Here is a 24264-nt window from a genome sequence, read left to right as displayed (position 1 = left end):
TCTCTCCTCCACAACCCTGAGATGTGCAGGGTAGGTGGAATGACCACACTAAATTGCCCCTTAATTGGAAAAGTAAAAAATATATATTAAAATAAAAACAGTAAATATCCTGGGAGGCCCTCAGACCAGTGAAGCACAGATTTCTAGACATGTTTGCTCCACTTTGCTATCCTTGCAAAGTATCCCACACAGATATAAGGCAACATGTTTCTTCTCTAGTGCATTTTTGAGAGGTAGGGAGTTATATCTAACAGGAAAAATTGAACAGGCTGGGGCTTTTTCTTCCACAATAAAGGAATGCTGAGGGTGGGAGTAAAAAGTCTTTAAAATTACGAAGGGAGAAGTGAAGAGAATGTTTCTACTTCTGGGATGACGTACTGAGCTCTGGTGAGCATGTCCCCTGTATCACCTCACTATCTACATTAATCATTGAAGGAAATCTAATCAAAACAAAAGAAACAAATAATGATTTTGACGTAATTTTTAATTGATTGAGCAAGATTTCTTACAGTGCTGTGACCAGTAAATTTACGTATCCTAATTATTTTTAAAAAATGAATCCACACAAGAATCCAGATGTTTTGCTTCTTGCTTTACAAAACGTAATAATTCTATTTAAAAACATTTTATGCAACTGCCAAATATATTTCATAAATCGAATCAATACAGGAGTCCAGAAGTCAACTGGTGGTCAAACAAATGAGAAAAAGAGCTGTTAATTTCTTCCAAGAACAACACAGATAACAGAAATACAAAAAAAAGCAAAATACAACTGATGCTACATTAATTGGAATCTTTAATATAGTGTTAATATATTGAATTGAAATTCTGAACATATTTGATCTTCATTCCCAACTATGGTTCCATTTTCTACACAGCCTGGTGTTATATTTCATAAACAATGAATACTGGTTCTCAACAACAGATCAGCAGAAGTCTAAGTGTATTAAGACAAAAAGAGTGCTGCCCAGATAACAGGGGTGCCACTACATAAATATATTAACATTTACTATACATCTAAAGTGCAATTACTGTTTAAAAGTCTTACACTGATTGTCGTTGGTGCCAAAATTATTTTTAAAATCTGTGAAACAGTGTAGGCATTTTGAAAATAGTGAAACAGAATCATGGAATGAAGCTAAAAATGTTTTAACAGCTGGATCACTGAAGCTTAAAAAAAAAATCTGAAATTCATGTACAATTGACACTTCACACAGGAACACTTTTCACAGTAGTTCTAGCAGTTCATAATGATCTGTATTCCCATCTGTGACCAGCAACACCATTCACATTACACCATTACAGTAATTATCAAGCACATAGAAAAAAAAAACATAGTAATATTTACACATTTGATTATTATGGTCTGTCAAATGGAGAGAGCTACACAATGTCTGATGCCATAATTTACCCACCGCAAAGCAAGGAAAGAAAAATGTAAATTCACTTGTAAGGAGGAAAATTAGATCCTAACTCGAGTTGTTTCTTCTGACACAGCTGAAGGCAGATCGAGATAGAAAACGTTCTGCATTTCTGAAATGGTCTGTTCCCAATCCAGAAAGCAGAAGTTTGTAATTCCACAATACAAAACGTTGCGCGACACAACAAAATGATGAATAGTGGGGCAACCAGTTGTTACAAGTGGCAAAAGTCATCCATCCTGGACTTTTTTTCCCCCTCTCCCTTTTTTGAATTACTGATCACCCTGTGGGTTTCTCACCAGACAGGCCATTCATGTGGCTTACAAGGTGGTTTGAACTTTGAACGGTCGGCGTATTGTTTGCCCTCAGATGTACACAAGGTGAATCAAATGCAATCAATTCAGCTCAGTAAAGAACATGCATATATGAACACTTTACTATATATATATATATATATATATATATATATATATTGAAACTAAAAGCAGGCATTTTTAAAACCAAAACATTGATCAGTCACAAAAGTAGATTTTGTTTCCCATAGTTACAAAATCCAACTCAATGAAGTGAATGAAAATGGATAAAGACTGCAAATTGATGATTGTGCCGAAACCAGTCCAACAGTTTTAAAATCGGAATACGGTGAAATCCAAATACAGAATCTTTGACATACACGCAAGGTGCATAATAAAACTGAAATATTCACGCACAATCAAGAGAAATTATGAAAATCTACATTTCGAATCCACATATAATTACAAATAAGACATACAGTGGTTTTCTAGATAGCAGCAAATTACCGGGTGTAAAAGTAATTAAAAGACATCAATGGAACAAATGAATCTTGACACAGTGCACTTGCTCCATCAACAGATAGGTAACACTGTATTATAATACATTCTGTATAGAATTCGATTTGTATCAGTGAGGGAGTGCCTCCCAGCGTTTTAAAATATTGCATCCCCTCCTCCCTGCTTGGCATATAGACGTTCAGAAGAAATACAAATATTATCAGTGCAGACTGTCCATTTTGTAGCTGAAAAGAAAAATATACATCTCAGTGAAGTTTACAAAATTATAACAAAACATAAAAGTACATCTTTACATAATTTACCCAATAGTTGTATATCATTCAGCTACGTGCGCATTAGGGATGCTGTACTGTCCTCATCTACTCTGGATCTGGAAGGTAGACACTGGCCAAGATCTCCTTTTTAAAATTCTGGTCATCATGCTTTAGAAAGGATGTCAAGACGTTGAAGATGGTACAGGAATGATTTACTAGAATATTATCAGGAATGAGAGACTTTAGTTACATTGAGACACAGATTTAAGGTTATGAGCTAGAGAATATGGGGATGTGAAGAACTTTTTTATGCACCGAGCGGTAATGATCTGGAACTCACTGCTCATGAGATGGTGGAAGCAGAGACAGTGAAAGATTTAAAAAGAAAACTGCATGTCACTTGACAGGCATAAACCTAATGGGACTATGGGTATAAATCTGGGGAAATGGGGGCGATTGGATTGCGCTGGTGAGCCAGAATGGACACAATGGGTTGAATGACCACCTACTGTGCTGTCACAGCCGTGGTTGTTTTCCTTAGAGTAAGAAGGTTAAATGGAGATTTGCTCAAGGTGCTTAAATTCTGGGGGGAATTCTCGATCTCTCCCCAGTATATAAGGTGTACTTGAAGGTTGACTTTTTTGGTGGGTGGGTCTCTTCTCCCTTGGGTGTGGAAGGCAGAATACTCAGCCATTGTCATCTCGGATCAGGCCCTTCATCTGGTAGATTTGGTTCTGGAGTCAGGCTCCATTCGGCGCCCATTGTGGAGTTTAGATGTAGGGTTATTGGCAGTTTTGTGGGCGCATGTCGAAGGAAATTGGTGACTATGTGGAGTTCAATAAGAATGATTCGGTCTCACCCTCCACACTTTGGAAAGCCTTGAAGGCAGTGATTAGAGGAGAGGTTATATCATACAAGGTGCATATGAAGAGGGAGGAAAGTGAGAGAGGTTGGTTGACGAGATCTTGGAGGTGGACCGCAGGTACTTGTGTGACCTTACCCTGGAGCTCCTGGAAAGCAGGAAAAAGCTGCAGACACAGTTTGACCTGTTGTCTATGGGGAAGGCGGTGAGATAGTTAAAGTGGTTGAGATGGATCTTTTATGAGTATGGGGAGAAGGCCAGCCGCCTGTTAGCATATCAGCTGTGTCAGCAGCCAGCCTCCCAGGAGATTATTCAGGTTAGGGATTCAAGTGGGTGTTTAGTTTCTGCCCCAGATAAAGTTAATGTGGCATTTGAGGCTTTTTATAAGAACCTTTATAAATTGGAGCACTGGGAGTGGGGATAGATATGTTAACTTTTTTAAGCGGATTGGAGCTTCCGGTGGTAGGGGATGAGACTTGGAGGCCCCATTAGGTCCTGAGGAGATTTTGACTGGTATTGGGAAAATGCAAACAGGTAAAGTGCCTGTGCTTGACGGGTTTCCAGTTGAATTTTACAAGAAGCTTGCAGATCAGTTGATTCCGTTGTTGTGTACACATGTTCAACAACTCTGTGTCCCTGGAGTCCCTGCTTGCTACAATCTCACAAGCCTTCATTTCTCTACTGTTGGAAAAGGAGAAGGGCCCAACAGTGTGAGTCATACCGGCCTATCTCCCTACTAAATGTGGATACCAAGATATTGGCTAAAGTATTGACGGTAAGGCTGGAGGCCTGTTTTCCCAAGGTGATCATGGAGGATCAGACAGGCTTTGTCAAGGCGGCAACTGTCAGCCAATATCCGGAGGCTGTTGAATGTGGTTCTCTCTCCGTCAGAGGAGCCCACGCCAGAGGTGATAGTGTCTTTAGATGCTGAGAGGGCAATTGTCAGGCTGGAGTGGAGGGACCTGTTCAAAGTTCTGGAGCAGTGTGGTCTTGGGCCAAAAATGATTTCATTAGCACGGTTGTTATACGGGGCCCTCTTGGCTAGCGTTCGCACTAATACCTCAAGTTCGGGATACTTTCAATTGAAAAGATGGACCAGACTTGGGTGTCTGACGTCTCCCCTCTTATTTGCATTGGCAATTGAGCCCTTAGCCATAACGTTGAGGGCTTCGGGTAAGTGGAAGAGGATAAGGAGGGGAGGGTGGAGCACATGCTGCCCCTATATGCTGATGATTTGCTGCTTCATGTTACAGACCCCACTATGGGTGATATAATGGAGCTGTTGAGGACCGTTGGTTCATTTTCGGTTCAGTCTGGAAAAGAGTGAATGTTTGTTGGTTAACCCCTTGGTGAGTGGAGCCAACCTGGGGGTGTTGCCTTTTCATTTGGTCAAGTTGAACTTCAGGTATTTGGGAGTCTGGGTGGCCCATAATTAGGCTCGGTTGTATAAATTTAATTTCGCAAATCTGGTGGACAAGGTTAAGTCCGATCTGCAAAAATGGGCCAACCTTCTTCTGTCCCTGACAGGTAGAATCCAATCTATCAAAATTAATATTCTTCCACGGTATTTGTTTTTATTTCAATGTCTTCCAATTTTCCTCCCTAAATCTTTTTTTAAAAGAGGGTCAATAAGTTGATTTTGTCTTTTATAAGGGTGGGCAATACTCAAGAGCTTCATAAGAGTGGTTTCTCAAAGGGTTAGGCAGTGAGGGGGCCTATCATTGCCAAATGTTCTTTATTATTATTGGGCAGTCAATGCCGAGGTGCTGGGGTGGTGCAGTTACCCAGGCTCCATCTGGGGGCAGATAGAGGCGAGGTCATGTCCGGGGTCTAGCCTGGGTGCGTTGGTGACGGCTTGCATCAGTTTTCTCCAGCTAGATACTCCTTAAACCAGATGGACGTAGCTACTTTGAGGATATGGGGGCAATTCAGGCAGCATTTTAAGCTTGGAACCGTGTCGAAGTTGGTCCCTATCTGTGCCAATCATTTATTTGAGCTGCCGAGATTGGACACAACATTTGGAGTGTGGAAAGGGAAGGGGCTGGAGAGATTTGAAAATCTGTTTATAAAGGGATGCTTTGCCAGCTTGGAGGAACTGGCAGCGAAGTTTGAGCTGGTAGGGTACGAAGTCATTCAGGTACCTCCAAATAAGGAATTTTGTGCAGGTGGTCTTCCCAACCCTCAGGCACCGCGGGCATCTCTGTTGGAAAGGATATTTTCTCGTTTGAAGAGGGGAGCACATCAGGTATTTAAGGGCAAATTGTGTCCGAGATCTCAGGTGTGGCGGATGGAGTGAAGGCAAAGTCGGAGAGGGAGCTGGGGCCTATAGTAGATGTTGAGGTGTGGAGTGGAGCACTTCCCAGGGTGAACTCCACGTCTTCATGTACACGGCATGGTCTGATCCAGCTTAAGATGATGCACAAGGCACACCTGACTAAAACTAGGTTGAGTGTTTTTTCCCCTGAGGTATAAGATAGGTGCGAGCGGTGTTCCGGGGAGCCAGCCAATCACAGACATATGATCTGGGGACTTAATAACAAGGTTCATGTCAGTCAAACAATCTGTCAATTGTCATTGTCAAAACTCTCACATTAATACTGGCCACTTAGATGAGGTACTGAATGATTCGAACTGTCCATTATACAACAGAGAGGAAAAGTTTGGTGTAGTAAAAGTTAGGAGAAATATTTCCATTATATAATCAAACTAGTTTCTTGTCCTACATATTCGTGACCCTATATAATTAAAATACTTAATTCTAACCATCCAGATCTAACAAGTTAATTTGTAATCTCACAAAACACATCCAACGTTATTAGTAATTGGTTAATCTTATCAATCTCAATTAAAGAGAGTCTTCAATCACACTCAAAATGCAGTCTTTGATCATTCCTTAATAATTTCCTAAAATTCTCCCGGATGACAAACATCAATCTCTTATTTTTAAAAATTCAACTCAATATATGTCAGGACTTGGAAACTTTAAGATAAAACTATACAAATAACAGTGTTTTGCGATTGCAGGCATTTTCAAGATGCTACCATTACGTATCGAACATTCATCATTCCCAACTGTATTAAGAAAAATAATTCACACAATCTAATTACATTCAAGGTTAAGCATCAGATTTTTTGTGTATAAAACCATAAATCTGTTCAGGAAATGTTGACTATTGAGGATAAACCACAGAAAAATAATCTGAAGGTGACAATGAGATAAAGAACTGACATCACAATGAGGAAACAACCATTATCCAAAGTCAAAAACAGCAAAGTTCATCTACATCAGTCATTTGTATCCAGCTTTCTTCCTGCTGGCACTAATAACACTGCCTGAACAGATTTATGGTTTTGTATATTCCTGAATTGATAGCACCATGAGCAAACAAATATCAACCAAAGACAGAAACAGCAAAGCATCTGAATCACTGGGAGGCATGCTTAAGTGATTGCTTTAATGATCTCTCTCTGCAGTGATTTGGTTAAGTGCAATTTGGATCATCTAAAATAATCAGAATGCAACAGCAATCAGACTTAGATTCAAGCTCAAGAGCTCCCAAGTGAGAGGTCAAAACATCCTGGCCGGGATTCTGCGATCCGAGTTCAGCCCGCCACCGCTGTCAGCGAGAACGGAGAATTTGGCGCTCAGCCAAAATTTCATTCACTGCAGCGGGAGCGGAGAAACCCACTGGTCTGAATGGACGGAGAGTTCCGGCCCTTGCGCTGGACTATTGTTTTTTTATACAGGTATAATTATATTCTAAAAATTTCCAATGAGCAAAAATATCAGATAAGAATGCAGAAGCACCAACATCAGAATTCTAAAATTTGTATTTTTCATGACCTTACAAATAAATATACACGTCTCAAAAACACAAGAAAATAATTTGTGATAACTGACAACCAATTTAAGATAAGTCAAGCTAACAATATGGCTCACTTACACCTACTAGAAGCAGGGCCCTGTCCTTTGCTGACAGATATAACATGTACATAAATTGCATATTTTTCAACTAAACAAAATAGGTGACAGACATTCTCTCGTGCATTCCCCAGGGCAATGCCATGACCAATTAGTCAACCTGCCTGGTTTGAAATTAAATAAAGCTTGGCAGTTAACTGTCAGTCATCAGTTAACCGGTGCTTTTTCCATGACAAGGGCTATACCCATCAGAGTCCATTTACCAGCCAATCAGTGTTCTTTTTGTTATTAAGTATAAATTGTTGTTTGCTTTACTTTTGGTATCTTGCAAATTGTTCTGTTGAGTGCAAGCTGAAAAGTTTTGACCTGCGTCTTTTCTCAGCAAAACTCAAATTTAGTTTCAAATAAACATTGTGAGTCAAGCCACCTAACCATTAAACAGAAAGGAACAGGAAAAGAAAATCACAAAGGAAAAAAATTATAGGTCTGGATTTCATGGTCAGCTGTGAAGCAATGGCACTAGCTGCCCCACAAAAAGAAAGCTGCCTGCAAAGACCCAGCTATCTCTGTGGTATGGATTTCCTTTTCCTAAAGTCAGTTTGAATCTGGTATGAAGTCAAGATGCAGGCATCCTAAAACAGTGATGTCATCATGCAAGATAAGCAGCCATTTAAATGTGCCATCTCTTAAGACAGCAAAACAAGTGAAATATGCTGGGTATTAACAAGGACTCCTAACGGCAGACTCCAATTCATTGACTACAGCTCCACATTTAACACCATAATCCTAGCCAAGCTCATATCAAAACTCCAAAACTTAGGACTTGGCTCCTCCCTCTGCAACTGGATCCTCGACTTCCTGACTCAGACCACCATCAGTAAGAATAAACAACACCTCCTCCATGATAATCCTCAATAACGGGCCCCGCAAGGCCACGTACTTAGCCCCCTACTATACTCCCTATACAGAATTTGGCTCCAACTCCATCGACAAGTTTGCTGATGGCACGACCGTAGCGGGTCAGATCTCGAACAACGATGAGTCAGAGTACAGGTGGGAAATAGAGAACCTAGTAGCGTGGTGTAATTACAACAATCTCTCCCTCAATGTCAGTAAAACTAAAGAACTGGCCATTGACTTCAGGAAGCAAGATATTGTACACACCCTTGTCTGCAATAATGGTGCCGAGGTGGAGATGGTTGACAGCTTCAAATTCCTAGGTGTGCACATCACCAACAATCTGTCCTGGTCCACCCACGTTGACACTACGACCAAGAAAGCACAGCAGCACCTGTACTTCCTCAGGAAACTAAGGAAATTCAACATGCCTACATACACTCTTACCAATTTTTACAGATGCACCATAAATGCATCCATTTTGGCTGCATCACAGCCTGGTATGGCAACTGCTCGACCCAAGATTGGAAGAAATGACAGAGTCGTTAACACAGCCCAATTCATCACGCTAACCCGCCTCCCATCCATTGACTCTGTCTACACCTCACACTGCCTTCAAAAAGCGGGCAGCATAATCAAAGAGCCCTCGCATCCAGGTTAGTCTATCTTCCAACTTCTTGCATCGGGCAGGACATACAAAAGTCTGAGAACACGCACTAACAGATTCTTCGCCGCTGTTACCAAACTTCTGAATGACCCTCTTATGGACTGAAGAGATCACTTCACACATCTTCTCTACTGAGTAGTACTACACTCCATATGCTCACCTTATGCCTGTGCCTATGTATTTCTATTGTGTATTTATGCATGTGCTATGTTTTTTCCTGTATGGAACTGTCTGGACTGTACGCATAATAATACTTTTCACAGTGCCTCGGTACACAAGACAATAAATCAAATTCAATTCAAATTTAATAAAATTTTATACAGGTCAAGATAAATAATGATGGGATGCACGTGATGAAGGTAAAAGCTGAAATATAATTTTAAAGTATTTACAAAAATTAAAATGTGGATTTAGCATACTGGAGAAATTTGATATTCTACAAATACAAAATTAGTTTTGTAGTTTGTTGGGATAATGAGTTTAGTATGCTGTTGAAAACCCAGTTACAGCTCATTCAACATGGTGCAACTTTTTCCACAGGTTCTTTTAACTAAACTAATAGTGTAAGGAGACAAGTTTTCATCAATTCAAAGGTTTCTACTTGGTTACGGTCTAGGGGGTACTTCAGCAACGGACTTTATGGGGAACTATAGAATCACTGACAGCAACCTCTTGATTTCTCCGCAAACCTATTCAAAAGGTTGGATTTCAAAGTTGTAACAGAAAAGAGAAAGTTTTAAACAGCTCACCTTTTCAAATTGTTTGCTTAAAAAAAAATACAAGGGTGATCACATTGCCCTGCTGTACTCTATACCACCTTTCGCTGAGATGCCAGGCCAGGGTAAAAAACTGCGGATAAGGTTCTGTGCCTGACGGTATATTCGCTGGGGAATGGAGCATGGCCTCAGATTCACCAGAGTTGAGCCAACGTGTTGAATATAGTCAGTGAAGGTGCGTCAAGGATTATAACACAATTTTTGAACAATATAGATTTAGATTAAATTCTTAATAGAATAATGGAATACTGATTAAGCAAAAAGGCTTGAAACTGCTAAATTATTTTAATTTTATTTACAGGAATTCAAGTGGTGTGTTCATCTTTAAAACGGAAATTAACCATCAAAATAATGAACTGGAATAAAAGCAACTGAGATAAGAGAGGAAGAGGTAAAAATATATAACCATCCCTTCGTTGGAGAACATGTATTGTTTCACTTATATTCCTAAACTACAGCTGAGATTAGCACTGTTGTTACACCAAGACAGAAGGCATACAGATAATCCAGTCCCAAATACTCCTTATAACTGTCAGGTGGGCAAACAGCAGTCTATCACTGGCTACTTGACAAGACATTTTAATTTAGTGTACCCAATTATTTTTTTCCAATTAATGGGCAATTTAGTGTGGCCAATCCACCTACCCTGAACATCTTTGGGTTATGGGGGTGAAACCCATGCACCACAGGGAGAATGTGCAAACTCCACACAGTCAGTGACCCGGGACCGGGATCAAACCTGGGTCCTCAGCGCCGTATGCAGCAGTGCTAACCAATGCCCCACTGTGCCACCCACATATCTCCTAATTTTTCTCTCCTTTGCTTACTTCTACCTTCAAACTTTGCCAGTAATGACTTAAATAATCTCACCTTTGACGCCCAAAGTGCTGCTTCAAGACCCCCTCATTACTCATTTTCTTTTAGAATTAGTTTTCTATATGCTACAACTTAGTAAGATTTTTTTTAAAATCGTAATCATCCATCCCTATATTTTGTTTCTTTACAAAAGCATAAGCTGGAGTTCTAATGATAACCCTATTTGGCCAGAATCAATCTTTATAATATATATTTCTCCATACATTTCAGGCAGGCCAATTGGGAAGAGCTTGATAAGAATTGTCAAATTGCTTTATTTCATACCAAGTTAACATACAGAGCAACAGTTACAATCATATTTACTTTGTACAATCAGTTCAATCTATGATATGATTCAGACGTATCTTTTAATCTTTTCACCTCAACAAAGATTCTCAGCTTTCTTATGTACTGGCCTTGCTCCTATTTGTAAAAGCCTAACTCCAGTGTCAACAAGAAGATATACTCCTCCACTTGCATTTTGAGTTCAACCTAAATGTTCATCACTTAACCCTTCGGTCTTATAAATTAACTCCATGGCAGCTAAGTTTAGTTCAATTGTAATATATTCTATGTCAAGGTTCCTCCTTGGCAAGTCATAAATGTTGAATTTGACAAGTTGCTAAAAGACCCTTTTTAATTTTTAAGAACTGCATGCTTTGAAAACGTTTAAATAACTTTTTCCTTAAGTTGACATGGCATATCTCAAGATTATCGTAGTGAATAAAGTTCCCACTTGTTAATTACCCAGACTTATCTTCAGAAGCTTTAATGCAAAGATGTTTACAGAGTGGCAACTGAGGTTCAACTTGAGGTGCCTTTTACTTAATACATAAAAATCTTGAAATCATAAATATCTGGAGCCGTTTCAAAACTAGGAACTCTAGTTCATTAACACCTCTGTGGCTTTAGCTGTCAGTTTGCCATTAAAGTTTCTCTTTTTCTTCTCTAAAAGATACAACTTTGTGCAGAGAACAAAGTTCTTCATCCAGTTTTACTCTTATTGTGTTAAATATCAGAGTCTTGCAATGTAAAAAGTCTTAAATCTGGACTTTTGAAACTAATCACTGACATTTTAATTTATTAAGCTAAAGAAATTCCTCCAAATGTAAAATAATCTCTCTGGATTTCACCTGTTGGTCTCATTACCTTTCAAATTTCCACAGTTGAATATTCAATCCCAGCTCTCTTCAGGTTCATGCTAGTTATTATTATTGTTTTGCCAGATAGATCTGGAAAGAGTTTCGATAGGTTCTCCGTTATTTATCACCAAATTCTTTAAGGTAAACTCCAAATTATTTCCCTCTCCCGAGTAATGACATCCAAGGATATCAAATGTTCATTTCTGACAACTTCAATCTCGAGCACGGATATTGATTTATTGACGGCAATCATCTCAAATTAAGGTTCAGCCTCAGGTTACCAAGTATTTCTCACTGAAAATGAAATTGCAATTTCTTCCAAAGATGTCATCTTGAATTAAATAATCATTTTACCAAACTTTTATCCTGCTGACAAACCTATCAAACAATGTGAATTGCACGTTCTAAAAATATGTCTACATCAACACTGAAAACAGGTTAGAATAACTGGCCCCCTTTTTCTTTTCATTTTCTTTTTTAACACTGCAATGAAGCTACTGTGAAAATCCCTTAGTTGCCATACTCCGGCACCAGTTCGGGTACAGAGAGAGAGAAAATTCAGAATGTCCAAATTTACCTAACAGCACGTCTTTCGGGACTTGTGGGAGGAAACCGGAGCACCCAGAGGAAACCCACGCAGACACGGGGAGAAAGTCATAAGGAAAGAGAAAGCTTTGAAACTGGAAAGATGAGCATACCTTAATTTGAGATGACTGCCACCAAGAAATCAATATCCATGCTCGAGTCTGAAGTAGACCAGAAATGAACAACTCAAAAGGCAGCGATATACATGGATGGACTGTACCAATATCCTTGGATGTCATTATTTGGGAGAGGAAAGTAATTTGGAGTTTACTTTAAATAATGTGGAGAACCTAACTACATTGGTTTCTGGCAAAACACTCCCTCCCTATCTAAGGGAAAGATCATTCTGCTATCTGAACTGAATCAAACACTATAGCAATTGGATAAATTACAGTTTCCTAGCAGCAATTTACGTTTAATTGAACATTCAATGAAGCATTAAAGGATTTTATCTTACCATTTCAATTGGCTCTTAATTTAATTCCATGGATAGGTTTTATATTAAATGTTACTTGAACGGTAAGGTTATTTACAAAAGTTAACACTGATGTGTAGCTGACTAAATATTCGCAAATGGTAGGCCCAAACTGAAGAATAATATTTCAGGCAATGATGCTCAATACCCAAATGAGCATTCTCCCAACACCAAAGCAGAACCAATAATTCTATTCCCTTTGATAATGAACCTGAATATTCAGAAAAAGAATTGCACCATGGCAGTTGTGTAACATATTTGTATAGAATGATTCATTAACATACAAGTAAGGCAACTTACTATTAGTAATGTTCTTAACAACTCACCTCAATTAATGTTGCTTTGATTATGGAATACAATAAATCACAGATGTGCATAACAAACATTATTTTAGTGTTAAAAATATTAAATAGAATAGATGTTAAAAATTAGATATAATGCTTGAAGGTTTTTTAAAAATGTAATCATCAATCAGATGTTTTTTTTTCCTGTTATTATAATATTTAAAAACTTGAAACCTATAAATTATTAAACAATTGCAACAAAACCTTTTGTAGTCAGGTGCAGTTAAAATATATTTGGGGTTAAGAAGCTTAATTCTCTTTAAAGGATATAAGATTGTCCAAGGAGGATGTCCACCGTTGATATAAAGAACATAAGTGAAGCCATCCTTTAAAACACCACGTATAGAGTAATAATAGGGCAGGTAGTGATGTTGCTTAAAGTCCCTATTTTCATAGAAGTGGATGGCAGTACTATTGGTAGTAAGGACATGCAAATAAATTGCTTTGCAATGATCTTGAGCTGTGGTTGATATGTGATCCTTCAAGCTTTCAAGTAATAATGAACCTTAAAAATAAAAGGTACAGTAATTATTAAAACAGACTTCAAGACTTTACATGTTAATTCATAAATAGATAGGGGCTGGTTTAGCACACTGGTCTAAATCGCTGGCTTTTAAAGCAGACCAAGCAGGCCAGCAGCACGGTTCGATTCCCATACCAGCCTCCCCGTACAGGCGCCGGAATGTGGCGACTAAGGGCTTTTCACAGTAACTTCATTGAAGCCTACCCGTGACAATAAGCGATTTTCAAAAAGGAAACCTGATTTAGAGAAGGAAAATCTAAGCGAGTACTTATAGTGTTGAATGACATCACTGCCAGCTCTAAGTGAAGTAGAAAGCAATTTCTGACACTAAAGCCTTGTTTCAGAGCTTGATTATTTTCAAAATATCCTCTACTAAATTCATACCTAACCTTTAGAATTCTTCAATGGACACAGGAATTAACCTTTTGAATGCCCAGACAGAACTTGCATGTATTGCACTTAGTCGCCTATATCTGCCAATAATGTTAGCCTTGAAGAAATGACCTCTTAAATTTATACAGCAACTTACTGTAATCATATTGTTATGAAATGAAAATGGTCATTGAAATTGGCTAGACCCAAAATATATTCTTATTGTCTACTTTTCATTCCTTTAAATATGTGGATCATGCCCCCCTCGAGTCTTATTACCCAAATAATAGGCAAGAGTTCAGCTTATCTAACCATTCTTCAGAGCTGGATAATATAAAACTTGACATTATCTTTGATGCCTATCTCTGGATCATTTGTGCTGCCTCTATGTCTTTTCAGATAATAGAGGTGAATTTCATTGGGGCTTCTCTCACTCATCCATTGTAGCTTTGGGCCAAAGAGCCATGGAAACCCTAGAAAAAGTGTAATTTTTTATGGAAACTCACCTCCCGAAGTACAATCGTAAAGAATATACCAACTATTGTCTCACTGAGGGCGCGATTCTCCTCTCCCGATGCCGGGTGAGAGAATCGCGGGAGGGCCGGGCGACTCACAACACGCCCCCCCCCCCCCCCCCCTCCGCGCGCCTCGGAAGAATCGCCGCTCGCTGTATTTCACGGCGACCAGCGAGTCTCTGGCCCGGATGGGCCAAGCGGCCTGCCGTTCCCGACCAGTTCACGATGGCGCCAACCACACCTGGTCGCTGCCGTCGTGGACATGGGCGCCAAATGCTCGTTTGAAGCTTGTGGGGGGCGGAGAGGGGAGTGAGCACCACGGCCGTGCTCGGGAGGGGACTACCCCGCGATCGGTGCCCACCCATCGTCGGGCCGGCGTCTCAAAGCGACGCACTCTTTCCCCGCCGCCCCGCAAGATCAAGCCGCCACGTCTTGCGGGGCAGCGGAGGGGAAGACGGCAACCATGCATGCGCGGGTTGGAGCCGTCGTGACGTCAGCCGTACATGCGCGGGTTGGAGCCATCCAACCTGCGCATGTGCGGCTGACATCACTTAGGCGCCGCCGTCGCGTCATTCTCGGCGCGCTGCCTTGACGCAAGTGTCAAGGCCCGGCGGCCAGAGTTACGGAGCGCCGCTCCTAGCCCCCCGGGTGGGGGTGAATTAGGTGCGAGGAGCGGCCTCCGAGGCCGTCGTGAAACTCGGCCGAGTTCATGACGGCCTTCCGAATTTATCGCGGCAGTGGAGAATTCCGCCCTAAGTCTTTACAGCGACCTGTTCACTTCTTTGGACACACAATCTGTTTAAATACCCATAATCCTACTTACACTTGCTGCCATACATTTAAAGCATTTCATAGACTATAAAACATATTTTTTTCCCCAAATGTACTGGTTTAATAAATTCCCTTTATGGTCCTATTTGCTATTTTAGTATCTCTGAGTTGGGTGAACCCTCCCAATTAAGCCTCTGAAATATATCCCCTTCCTCAAACTATACATTTTCCCTCACACAAATTATATTACTTTAAGTCCCAAATCAAAATAAATTTAAACAGTGTGATCAGTATTGTGAAGTACTGGAAAAAAAAAGGCATTGTCTTCAGTCCCCACTACCCAGGTCCTCAGCTACAGACTTCACCCCTCTCCCTTGCCACGGTGTAACATTAAACTAGGCTAATCTCAACCATGGTTTCATATTTGACCCAGAGATAAGATTCTGACCACATATCCATGGCCTTCACCAAGACTGCCAATTTCCACTTCTCTAACATCACTTGTCTAAGCCCTGCTTCAGCACAACTGCTGCGGAATCCTTCATCCATGCTTTTGTAACATCTAGACTTGACTATCCAGTGTACCTCTGGCCAGCATCAGCATTCTACCCTCTGTAAGCTTGAGGTCATCCAAAACTCTGCTGACTATTTTCTTTGCACCAAGTCCCATTCAATCAGCAATCCTAAACTCACTGACCTACACTGGTTGCTGGTTAATTTGATTTTAAAATGATCATCCTTGTGTCCAAGTCCTGTCATGGCTTCACCTCTCATTATAATCTCCTCCAGTCCAACAACCCTCCCAAGATATCTGCACTTGGGCAGCACGGTGGCTCAGTGGTTAGTACTGCTGTCTCATGGTGCTGAGGACCTGGGCTCAATGACATCCCAGGTCACTGACAATGCCGAGTTTGCACATTCTCCCCGTGTTCTATGTGTGTATTTTAATAGTACCACTATTCGTGGCTGTGCCTTCAGTTGTTAAGACCATAAGATCTGAAATTTCCTCAAATTTTCCCTCCTTTAAGACCCTTATAAAAGACCTCCTTAATCAAGATTTTGGCCGTCTGTCCTAAAATCCTCTCAAGTTTCACATTTTAAAAAGATACTCCTGTGAAGCACCATTATTACACTAAAGGTGTGATGTAAATAAGAGTTGCTGGTTCAGTAACTGATCCACAAGGTACTTCACTGATCACAGGTATCCAAATAAAATTGTTGACACTGTGTTTGCTATTATTGAACAAATTCATATAAAGTCTGGCGCTATGTTCTTTGGAAAGAGGCTGTCAAAAAGGAGTCTTTCTTCTGATCTTTTTCTCTTGCTGAGGGACACTGCTGCCCAAACTTGGCATTTCTCATTCAAATCAGGAACTGGGTGAAGGGATTTGACCCTCCATTCATGGCACCATGAGCTTAATCCTTCAGTGCTATCAGGCTGCCTTCTCATTCTACAACTCACATTAAATGTGCAGAACATAAATGAAGGCATAAATGTGTTTCAGAAATTTGTACCTTAACTTTGTTAAAAATAAACAATGCTCAACTTTGCTGGAAAATATCAATTTGACAAAGTATATCATTAAAATAACGTTACATTGTCTTCACACTGTTCCTCCATAGCTGAGAAGACAAGCTAGTGGTATGATCATATGGCTCCATCGAACTGTCTACCAATAGTATTAGCTTGCTTGCAGTGAATCATAAAATACAATCATATCCTATTGCATAGTGATGCAGCAGTTCCATTCACCAATATAGTGTACCCCATACAAAGTTGTTTATTTTCCCCTCTTGCTTCAATAGCTGAGCTTTACAAGAATAGCCATCATTTAGTGAGTGGGAACTATTTGCTCCCAATCTGTACGGGCAGCTCTCAACTAACACCAATGCTCACTTTATGATTTGGGGTTTGATTGTGGGAGTAATACTTCTGATGGTAGTCAGTTATTATTACTTCTAGTGAAGGGGAATCCTTACACACATCCCCAATCCACCCCAAAAGAAATTAGAAGGCAGAGTGCAATGTATCTGTAGAGGAAAATTCTCAGCAGGTTAATACAAATTCAAAACTGCAAAGCATGTGATAAGAAAAAAGCACAATGTTGACATGAAGTTGCCCAAGCACTGCAGAAGAATTTGAAAGAACCCACCACATAATTTCCTTTGGTTGACCTGAGCACTGACAATGGAGTTTCTAATCTCCACGGTGAAGAAAGCACATTGAGAGTTCATCCACCATACATGAGCAAACCAAGTTATGAAACAAATTGCATTCGAGAATTAGGAGTACTGATTGCATCGCAGTCATTTCTTTTTCACTTCGCACAGTTCCAGACATAAAACCAGAATCAAACTGAATTCTGTCTGGTTTTTAAAAAAAATCAAATTTACTTCCTGTGAATAGGATATTGCGTCAGCTATTATTCGCAATTACAGACAAATGGACAAGATGTTCTAAAAGTGAGCACTCGCATATCTTCACATAACATGGCCACTTACATTTAAAGATAATGTTTTAATAAACTTAGCACCTTAGGTTAGATTGAAATGTTAAAAACATTTAAAACCAATAGAATTTATTCAACATTTTTGTAAACATTCCCAAACTTGGACATCAACCAGCCAATGACCCTGGCAGACTGTCTTAAATCCATCAAGTACAAATGGTGGCCTCAATTTTCATAAACCTAGGATATTCAAACAATGTCTCACACTAGAAATAAAATGGAAACAAGTTAATACACTTACCTATTCCATGTTTTCGGAATTCTTTTACAACTCCGAGACTTAAAATGTAAGCAACTTGTATCTCTATAGGAAAACTAGAGGCCAAAACATCTCCATCCTGTGGGCAACAATAGGAAGAGAGGACATTATTCCATTCCAGCAATTATTGAAGATTAAATAAATTCTGATTAGTAATTCATCACACATTTTGTTCAATATCTTTAAGAGTTTTGCCCAGAAACAAAAACAGGAAACATTGGAAATACACAGATCAAACCCCATCTTCACAGATGTTGTCTGACATGTTGGGCTTTTCAGGATTTTTCTTTGTTTCATAATTCATTTAAGATTTGCTCAGGTTTGCTTTTGAAACAAGTAATAACATTTTTTTAGTTTTCTTCTATTTTAAAATGTATTTCTTCTTGAAATATGCAAGTGGTCGAGCAAAAAACATTCTTAGGCTATCTTTTCACTTTATACAATGAAAGCATGTAGTACAATGCATTGGGAGCTTAAATATTATTCTGTGAAGGACAGTGAATTCAGCTCTTGCTCAAGTAGTTTGTTTTATTTTGTGTTCTGAACAGAAAGCATCACCAAACTATTTTGCCACAACTGTGTTATCTGCTAATTTTATTTTCATTCATTCACAGGTTGTGAGTGGTACTGGCAATAATTTATTCACTTCTAAGCACGGTAGCATTGTGGATAGCACAATCGCTTCACAGCTCCAGGGTCCTAGGTTCGATTCCGGCTTGGGTCACTGTCTGTGTGGAATCTGCACATCCTCCCCGTGTGTGCGTGGGTTTCCTCCCACAGTCCAAAGATGTGCAGGTTAGGTGGATTGGCCATGATAAATTGCCCTTAGTGTCCAAAATTGCCCTTAGTGTTGGGTGGGGTTACTGGGTTATGGGGATATGGTGGAGGTGTTGACCTTGGGTAGGATGCTCTTTCCAAGAGCCAGTGCAAACTCGATGGGCCGAATGGCCTCCTTCTGCACTGTAAATTCTATGTCTAAATTCTATGTCTATGTCTAATTAGTCGTGAAGATGATGGTGAGCGCCCTTCCTGACAACTTTGTTCCACCATTTCAGACGGCAGTTAAGAATCAACTAAACTGCTGTGGATCTGGAGTCACATAGACAATGCTCTGAATGGATAGCCACATATCCTTCCCTGAAGAATATTCACGAGCCAAATTAGTTTTTGTGAGAATTTGGTAGTTTCATGGTCACACCTACTGATATTAGCTTTTTATTTGGAAGAGAAAATGTTGGAAAATCTCAGGTCTGGCAGCATCTGTAGGGAGAGAAAAGAGGTAACGTTTTGAGTGCAATGACTCTTTGCCAAAGCTTTGACAAAGAGTCATTGGACTCGAAACGTTAGTACAAATCAGGAGTGGGAAAACTGTTGATTTTCCCTCCACTTCCCAGTGACCACTCCCCTACCTCTGAGGCTGATATCAGCTGATCAACCTGAGGATCCCTATTCTGCACAGTTCAGAGCCAGGCAACAAAGTATAATTATCTACCGAACCATCAAAGAAGCTCCTTGAATTATTCTAGTAACCATGTTAAAACACAGAGAAATCAATTACTTAAGCGTTTGATCATTTGCTTCTTTGGTAGCAAAAAGACTAAAGTAGGACAAATAATCCAGTGGGACATACAGTACTTTGTATTATGCATCACTTCTAAGATCTTGAAATCACTGCAGCTTTTTTCACTTTCAACATATATCATAGTAACAATTTTACTGCAAGTGAAGAACATTACATCTTGCCTGTATGTTGTTGTACGAGGATGAAGTATCTTTAACCCTTATTATTTAATATATTTATTTTGTAGGTCCCCTCAAAACAAAAATAATTTGTTGCTGGTTGTTTAGCATTGTCACAATAAGTGGAGTTCATAGCCAGAGGACTTTTTAAATCAACAAAAGTAAGGATCTTTAACTGGCTATGTATTGCAATATTTACAGTAAATTTTTCATGTGCTAAATATATTTGGCATTGCATTCTACCAGTAAACACATTATGTTTTTGAAAAAGTAAAAATCACCAGTAGTGTTAATTTCTCAAGAGTTCTTGCAATTGAAATGGAGTGTGGAACGCTTGTCTATAAAATGCAGTAAAGACGTACCTCTTTATGTACCTTTGCTCGATTTTTTATTTCAGCCACTATCATCCCAACAATGCTACCTTTATATGTGGCTGCCAAAGAAAAGAACTTCTTGTTGGAAGTGATGTCCCGGTACCATGAATCTGGGTACCTGTTCAAAGCAGAAGACAAGATCAACCTTCTTTCTACAAGCTCTGTAAAATAGTTCAATACGTAGCAGTTGTAACATACAAGTCTTTCCAATCTTGGTTAATTTCACGTTTGCAATTATTCTGCTGATATTTCTAGTACCATGTCTAAATTCATCATGTACTGCAATACAGTATTATAATAAAATTATCATTTCCTGACGCAAGGCTTAAAATAAAATTTTGTCTGTTAAAGACTGAACAAAAGGCCAACCCTTTTGATAGGACTAACGGGTAAAGTGTGGGGGGATGCGGAATACCTATATGAAGTAAATTTGCTATTCTATGAAACAATTAGTCAGAGAAAGCCACAAACCTTACTCTGAAAAGCTGATGGGAGGGAAGGAATTTTATTTTTTTAATAAATATTTTTATTCTCCTTTTTCACATTTTCATCCAAATTTACACCCACCAACAAATAATCAATGGTAACAAATACAATGTCAATCCCCTAGTCAACAATCCCTTCCTCTCACCAACCCCCAACATTTTAAATACAAACATCAAAGAAAAGGAATCCAGAATCCATCGTTACCCCACACATAGTCACCAACAACATACACAGTCCAAACCACCCCCCCCCCCCTCTAATGTTCTATGTCATCCAACACTTGAACGTGCATAATAAACAAAACCCATGAATTGTAGAACACTTCCATCTTTCCCCTCAACTCAAACTTCACTTTCTCAAGTGTTAAAAACTCCCAACAGATCCCCCTGCCATGCCAGGGCACAGGGTGGAGAAGCTGATCTCCACCCCACCAGGACCCGCCTTTGGTCGATCAACGAGGCGATAGCTAAGGCATCTGCCTCCGCACCCGCTTCCAACCCCGGCCGATCCAATACTCCGAATATGGCTTCCAGGGGTCCCGGTTCAGGTTTCACATGTGCCATCTTCGAGATTACCCTGAAGACTTCCCTCCAAAACCCCTCCAGTTTTGGACAGGAACAAAGCATATGAACGTAGTTTGCGCCCCCCCCCCCCCCCCCCCCCAACCCCAACGTTCACAAACATCCTCTACCCCCTCAAAGAGTCGGCTCATCCTCGCCTTTGTATGTCCGTCCTGTAACACCACCTTCAGCTGCATCAGTCCCAACCTCGCACACAAAGTTGAAGCATTCACACTCCGGAGCACCTCATACTACAACCACTTCTCCAAACCCTCCCCCCAGCTCTTCCTATTTTGTCTTAATCCCCTCCAGCGGTGCCTTTTCTACTCCCAGAATCGCCCCATAAATCACCGGCACCACCCCCCTCTCCACTCCCCTGTCGTCAGCACCTCCTCCAACAGTTTGGGGCCGGCGCCACCGGAAAGCTCGGCATGGGAGGAAAATAAATTAACTGCTAGTAATACTCACTCGATTGGGAACCATTCACCACATAGAAGTTTCACTATATCTATGTCATCATGACAGAGTAACCGAAGTTGTATTTCACTAAGTACAGTGGAGGATACGATGTCTGTCATTCACAGCTGAAAAGGAAAACAAACAGCCCATAACACACTGAGATCATTGTATAATTGAGTAAGTTACCCTCATTTAAAAGACAAATAGGTACATTGAATTGAGTCCCGCTAAATAAATAACCAGAAGTCCTCTGCCAGCCAGGATGCAGTGGAATATTTCCCTGACTGATGCAGTTCCAGATTAGTTGCAACGCCAGTCTGAACTAGCAGGAGTCAATGAGGTCAGTGGAGCCTCCCCTGGTTTAACATCTGTAGTCTCTATCACTAACTCTGGAAAGAGTCAAAGAGAAAATATAAGTCACCACAAGTCAAAAATGTACTTGGAAAATGAAAAATATTTCCTGGAAAATAGTAAATTATACTTTGAGAGGGCTGTGGAGAATACATTTTGAACACACCCCATCCATTCAATCTAAAGAATCAGATTTTAAAACATCTTATTAATAATCTCACATATTCTGCAACCTCTTTTATGATGAATGGAAACTACAAATATAATTCACATTGTCTGCAGCTTATTTCTATGAGTTTGAATCCCACCGTGGCAGTTTGAAAATCTGAATACAGTTTTTTTTTTAAATCTGGTACTCTATACCATGAAAATTGTAAAAACTCAACTGGCTCAATAACGTATTTTTGGGAAAGATACTGGCCATCATCATCAAGTCCAGTCTCAAGAAGGGAGTAGTCCGATGCCGACTTGGTTTAACCCTTAACTGCCCTTTCAATTCTCATGTTGATATATATTGAATCATAGAATAATTATAGTGTGCTGATTATGTTATTGGACAAGTCATCATTCACAGTGGTAAAGATGGTTGCCAATCAACACTAGTAACTTTAAATTAGCACAATTGCTCATCAACTCATTTAGAGTGCTTCTGTCAGAATGACAATTGTGAAGGTAGCCAGGGATACCATTGCAAGTGAAGAAGGGCCCTTAACCTCACCCAAAGCCAAACACCGTCTCTGTGAAACAAGAAAATAATGAAGCAGCACAGCAAACTTTCAGCTGGTCAATGATCAAAAATTGTAAATGCAAACTACGTGATTGGTAAAGGTACACAATTTGGTTTAACACCGGTGATACATTTTACTGGAGCCGGCTGTAGTTGACCAGAGAACTCATGTTTGGAGGGTGAAGAATAGTGCGCAGAGTTAATCCACCACACTCCTGTAACTGCATTCCACTGAGTGAAAATTGCATTACAGGATTGGGAATACTGGCAGCATCGCTGGCATTTTGATTTCACCCATTCACACAAAAACACGTAACACCACCAATAGGATACTTTCTGAAGCTTATGAAAGACTGCAGCTGTTACAAATACATAATTCCAGTGCTTGAACTGGGTAAAAACGTTGTTGCACATTATTACCTGATTGATCAGTAAAGTTTCACAATCTGCAAAGATATGTAATGGAATAAACACCCTGCTACCGAGATCCATTTCATAACTGGAAATGTCAACCATATCAACCTGTGCAAACACTGTTTAGAACACCCCGGATCCAGCCAATCTATCCAGTAGCAAGGACACAAGAAGAGCAGCACTCAAACCCCATCAACACAGATCTATCAACCTCTGACTTCAGCCATGCCCAAGTCCCCTGTCCCAGGCAATGATTGACCTCCCTCAGCCAATGATAACGCAGACCGATCAGGCCTTGCTGCTGTTTGGCTCTGCCCCCTGTCAATCACAGGACGGGCCCCGCCCTCTGTCCGGGCGCGCAGCCGCAGTGCCCCCCCACGGCCTGGCGCCGCCCGCATAGCCTAGAGTTGGCGTCAGCCTCGGGCACCGGCGGCAGCTCCGCTTCGCAACGCCACGGCACTCACCTCGGCTCCGCCACGGAGGTGCGGGGGGAGAGGGGAAAGCCGGGTGTAGCTACGGCTGCAGGCGGAGTCAGGACAGATGGTGGGCGGGTGCGGTCATTCTAGTCACCGTGAACAAGCGCCAGCCGGCCCCGCACTAAACCGCCGCGCAGCCTCCCGGCACCAACTTCCGCTCAGCTCCAACTCCCGCGAGATCTCACTGGGCCAACACCTTGACATCATCCAATCACTGTGTGAATACAGTGATATTACACTGTGTGTGACTGCAGTGATATTACACTGTGACTGCAGTAATATTACACTGTGTGAATGCAGTGATATTACATTGACTGCAGCAATATTACACTGTGATTGCAGTAATATTACACTGTGAATGCAGTGATATTACACTGTGTGAATGCAGTGATACTACACTGTGATTGCAGTAATATTACACTGTGAATGCAGTGATATTACACTGTGTGACTGCAGTAATATTACACTGACTGCAGTGATATTACACTGTGACTGCAGTGATATTACACTGTGTGTGAATGCAGTAATATTACACTGTGACTGCAGTGATATTACACTGTGATTGCAGTAATATTACACTGAATGCAGTAATATTACACTGAATGCAGTAATACACTGTGTGACTGCAGTGATATTACACTGACTGCAGTAATATTACACTGCGTGAATGCAGTGATATTACATTGACTGCAGTAATATTACACTGATTGCAGTA

General features: G+C 40.4%; 1 protein-coding gene across 3 annotated transcripts; it reads right to left on the bottom strand.

Moving 5' to 3' along the window:
- Window positions 1–466: 466 nt before the first annotated feature.
- Window positions 467–23719, bottom strand: nat15 (N-acetyltransferase 15 (GCN5-related, putative)). 3 transcript variants are annotated; one of them, XM_038820982.1, is made up of 7 exons: window positions 23538–23719; window positions 21591–21706; window positions 20065–20194; window positions 17945–18041; window positions 13283–13517; window positions 9585–9780; window positions 467–2457 (listed from the first exon to the last, which is right to left on the bottom strand). In XM_038820982.1, the coding sequence occupies exons 2-6, from the start codon at window positions 21698–21700 to the stop codon at window positions 9624–9626; spliced, it is 729 nt and encodes a 242-aa protein (XP_038676910.1). In that variant the 5' UTR covers window positions 21701–21706; window positions 23538–23719; the 3' UTR covers window positions 467–2457; window positions 9585–9623. The 3 variants fall into 3 exon arrangements, with proteins under 3 accessions (XP_038676910.1, XP_038676911.1, XP_038676912.1); XM_038820983.1 differs by lacking the exon at window positions 23538–23719 and adding an exon at window positions 23080–23396; XM_038820984.1 differs by lacking the exon at window positions 23538–23719 and having other exon boundaries at window positions 20065–20237.
- Window positions 23720–24264: the final 545 nt, after the last annotated feature.

This window comes from Scyliorhinus canicula, chromosome 15 (assembly GCF_902713615.1).
Source record: "Scyliorhinus canicula chromosome 15, sScyCan1.1, whole genome shotgun sequence".
Lineage (NCBI taxonomy): Eukaryota > Metazoa > Chordata > Chondrichthyes > Carcharhiniformes > Scyliorhinidae > Scyliorhinus > Scyliorhinus canicula.
This window is presented reverse-complemented; position numbering and strand designations above follow the sequence as displayed.